This window comes from Corylus avellana, chromosome ca6 (genome assembly GCF_901000735.1).
Source record: "Corylus avellana chromosome ca6, CavTom2PMs-1.0".
Taxonomy (NCBI): Eukaryota; Viridiplantae; Streptophyta; class Magnoliopsida; order Fagales; family Betulaceae; genus Corylus; species Corylus avellana.
The window spans coordinates 26294779-26299150 of record NC_081546.1 but is presented as its reverse complement, the minus strand read 5'-3'; the positions used below and the strand labels follow the sequence as shown (position 1 = coordinate 26299150).

Below are 4372 nucleotides of genomic sequence, written 5' to 3'. Positions count from 1 at the left end.
AATTTGAATTATTCAGTCTCCAAGGGAAATCTAGTATGCCAGTTAAAACTTAACTCTCACATGCAGGGCTATAATGGAAAGCAAAACATATACGCAAAATCGGATTCTCATAGTCACCCACCAACCTCAATCCCAAACAACGCCGACAATGATGTGCACCCATTGACCGCGTTTGAATAAAAATCAAGAACTTCTTGCCAAGGCCTTTCGTACATGAATTCGTAGCTTTCTCTAATAAAAACATATCCAGCCCATTCTCAAAGGATATATTTAAAAATTAAAAATAAATAAATGCATAATAAAAATTAAAAATTAAAAATTAAAAATAAATTAAAAATAAAAAGTACCTGGCGTTCCACCTCGCGTATCTGCAAGGATCGGTGTGGTTGTAGTGTAAGTAAACCTTGTTCTGAGCCTGGTTTTCCATTGCGAGTCTACGAATGCCTCCTCTTGCTGAAACCAAACTCACCCTCGGGAAAGTTATCATACCCCTTCTCGTACTCGCCGTCTGTCTCACAACATGGCCGAAACAGGTTACAGCAGCCTGCAGGTGAAGAAGAAGGCAGTCTCGGGGACTTTTAATAAACCTTGTCGCAGCTCTCAAGTGTCCAAATGACTAATATGTCCTTGCTATTTTTTTTTTATTTTTTTTTTATAATTTCAATTATTGTAATTTGTGGAGATAAAAATACAGTTAAAGTTAGCCAATCTAATAACTGTTAACTGCTTCTTCTTCTCTTTTTAAAAAAAAAAGAAATTTTTTTTTTAATTTTTTTTTTTTAAATAAAACCAAAACCATGTCATTTATGGTAATATGATAATATCATACTACATACATTTTTAGATTTTTATACATTTATATATATATTATATATATAGACGGTTAACACGATTTTGAAAAAACCTACTAGATTTATATATATAAATATATAGAAGGTCCTCATTATAAGGGAAAGTATAACAAACAAACAAAAAAATGTGGGAAAGCAAGAGAAAATTTGGAGTTTATGGGGACTCATTTAGCTAAATTATGAGTGTAAAAATTACTGCTCTTATTTTGGGGTAAAAAATTAATTTTGAGAAAATATAGTCATAAATATATATACTCCAAGGGCTTTTTAAAAAAATTTGGAGGATTGAACTTTGAAGCCCCTACTCCTGTGGTCGACCAGCAGCAGCTGTGGAAATCCTAATTATAATATTAAAAATTACAAATGTCTACAGCATCCTCTAGAATTCTTAGATCTTGAAATCGTAGTTATAATATTAAAAATTAAATGGTTAGAATTTTATCACATCAATATTTATCAATTTTAAAATAATCTTAAATTTTCTATAATAATTATTATCATAACATGCAATAAATGATAAATCACTAAATATGATAAATATTGAAATAACAAAATTTCAATAATTTAATTTGAAAACAATAATTTAGATTTTAAATAATTCCTTAAAACTTTTAAAAGATCCACGTCTAATGGTACCATAGCTGAGAGTGGGAAAATAATAGCTCCAGAAAAAGCCATTTATAACTTTGATCTAACAATTCTATGCACCTATCCATGAGCAAAAACAACAAAAACTTTAATGAATATTTTATAATGTATACGGTGCTACATCATTTAAATTTTAAGTAACGTGACAATATATACACTATTAAATATGTAAAATATAATCTGGACTATAAAATGAATCATCTCGGTTCCGCAATCCATCTAATTTCTCACAACAAAAGCTTGGATAAAGAACTGCACCTGTTCATTAAATAGGTAACTATACATAAGCTAATGATTACAATTTCATGGAATTATTGACCAGAAAAATGAATTACAAGAACCGTATAACAACCTTCCCTTTCTTGGATACAGGCTGTTGGCATGAGAAGATTTCTGTATTATTGGAAACCTAAAGAGGATCATGACTGAAAATTCCATCACTGCCCTCCGCGAGTCGCAGCTGCAAGAGGTTGAACAGCAGCTAGAGGATTCACTTGGTATGAAAACGCAAGCTGCCACAGATCTACCAAGGCTTTCTTCAAGAACAATGCTTGTCTTGTAACAATCCTGAAACAAAGAGACATTTCAGTAAAGCTTCAAATTTCTTTTTGGTTTTTTTTTTTTAATGAATAGATAGAAAAAGGCAAAGCCCTTGTACGCGAAAAGCCTACAAGTAAAACATCATTCTCTTACATAGGTGAATTACTTTCTCTACAAACTACCCTCCGGCCTTTACATTCCATTAAGGCTTTTTGACACAACTCTCGAACCCAACACAAAATTAGCTGATTAGGGTTGAGAGATTTGACATGTTTGATTAAATATGTCGGGTTAAGTTTGACCTATAATCCTATATTCATATCTCAACACAACCCGAACCCAACACGTGAACCCCAATTGCCACCCTTATCTATAAGTGCCATGAGATTGTACACATGCTCCATTATATGGCATATTCTATGGCATCATACCTCTTTCATTAGTACGATAAATTGCAAGTGTATTTTTCTGTATTGCTAGGTAAAACCTTTGCATCAGTTGAATAGTCTATCATTACAGTAAACAGTAAATGAACATTTAGAATGAATGATGAAAATAACAATCACAAAAACAACAAAATTAACAACCCCAACAAAAACAACTACATGGGATATATTAATGCGGCTATTAGCGTATGTGGATCTAAATAACCTTTTCATAAAGCCCAAGTCTTCTCCAATTCACCATTCTACCGCAAATCTAATTTATGATTAGAGATGTCATTTCAGCCAAATAAAATAAAGGGCATTTTAAACAAGGTTTCACTTAGAGCACTTCATACTCAGAGAGAGCAACACATTGGCTGCAAACCAAGAACCGAGTAAGATTTTGAATCCAAAGACAAAAGGAACACATTTCATGACCTATGACTTGATGTCATGCATGTAGACCAGAATGAAGAGAATGTGTTACCTCTTTAAACCAGCTTTTTTCTTCCGGAGAACATGAAATATGAGCAACATCAAGCAGCCTAGCGCAATCTTTCTATTAGATATGACCAACCGAGCATTACCAAACTTCAAAGTGATGGTACGGTACCACCAGAAACACGGCTCAAATCGTTCAGATAATTTTAAAACTGCTTGTTTTGCACCATTCCATTGCTTAGGTTCACCTTTGACTTTTAAGGCTTTTAGAGAGCCCTCGGACACATTCAGTTCTTTCGGTGATGAAAAGTGAGCATCAAGGTTTTCTGCCGGTGGAGGTGAGGGCCCTTGTGACAAGTTGACAGCTTTAAGAGAATGAAGGGAGTGTAATTTCCTCAGAAGTACCTATAGAAAGGACAAGCAAAATATAAGAAGTAATATTCTTGTTATCTATCAATAAAGTCAATCTATCAACATTGAATTTCCATGAAGAATGTATAACAAATGAAACATGGAGTCATCACCATGATTAAGAGATAATTATCCAAATTATGGATTGGCCTTACTTGACCATGCATCATGAAATAGCTAACAACATATTAGGTTTCTATATACATCTTATGCACTAGGATTGCACCTCTCTACGCTTATTAATGCAATGAGTTACTTATAAAAAAAAATTATATCAGGTTTTTTTTTTCTAGGCATATACTATCTGTTATAAAACTAACAATAATGACGATATAAAATACGTTATCCATGACTTTCCAATTATTAATATCCTGAGAAAAATAAATTGTGGAAAGAACACTTGAAATGCCATCAAAAAGACAACAAAAACAGTTCATAAGAGGTTATCAAAATTTGGGCTTTTAGACAAATCGATATGGGGTTTCCCAATTAAACAATAAAAGTAGACTAAGAAATACAGATTTCAATAACTGGTAGAAGGAAAAAATAACGTGAACATGTATTGCTATATATTGGTATTTATACAAATGAAAGGGAAACACAAGTAGAAAATTTGTTGACATGATTTTCTTTTATATAAGTAAAATATAATTAAATGTTCCCAAGTACACAAGAACCCCAAATACATAAGTTATGTGACATGATAGGAAGCAATAATAATCAATAAGCATATTTTTTATATGCATATAATTTCATGCTAGGTAAAATGAATGCAAATCATTTCACAGTTCATAATTTATGTAAATTATTTGAGATGCATTACTCTACAACATGAAAACATGGTAAATTACATTAAAAAAGAAAAAGTTCACTCATAGAACCATTTGTTAAGTGGCTTAGTTGATGTATGGAGTGGTTGTTCAGAAAATTTTGAAGGCTGGATTGCTATGTCCAACTTATTCAACTTATGACATTCCTAAAAATTAAAAATTAAAAAGAGTAAAAAAAATTTCCCCATCCCTGGTAATCCATGGCCACACCATGGGTCTAGTTTGA

The 4372-nt window shown here is 32.2% G+C and overlaps 1 protein-coding gene across 2 annotated transcripts; it reads right to left on the bottom strand.

The window, feature by feature from the left end:
* Positions 1-1566: 1566 nt before the first annotated feature.
* LOC132185514 (protein APEM9-like) lies at positions 1567-3310 on the bottom strand (the record flags this gene model as incomplete). Of its 2 annotated transcripts, XR_009440616.1 has the most annotated exon segments (3): positions 1567-1757; positions 1852-2066; positions 2952-3310. XR_009440616.1 is itself a non-coding variant. In XM_059599279.1 (2 exon segments), coding segments are annotated over 2 exon segments (489 nt in total), but the record flags the coding sequence as incomplete, so codon positions are not given.
* Between the last annotated feature and the right edge of the window lie 1062 nt (positions 3311-4372).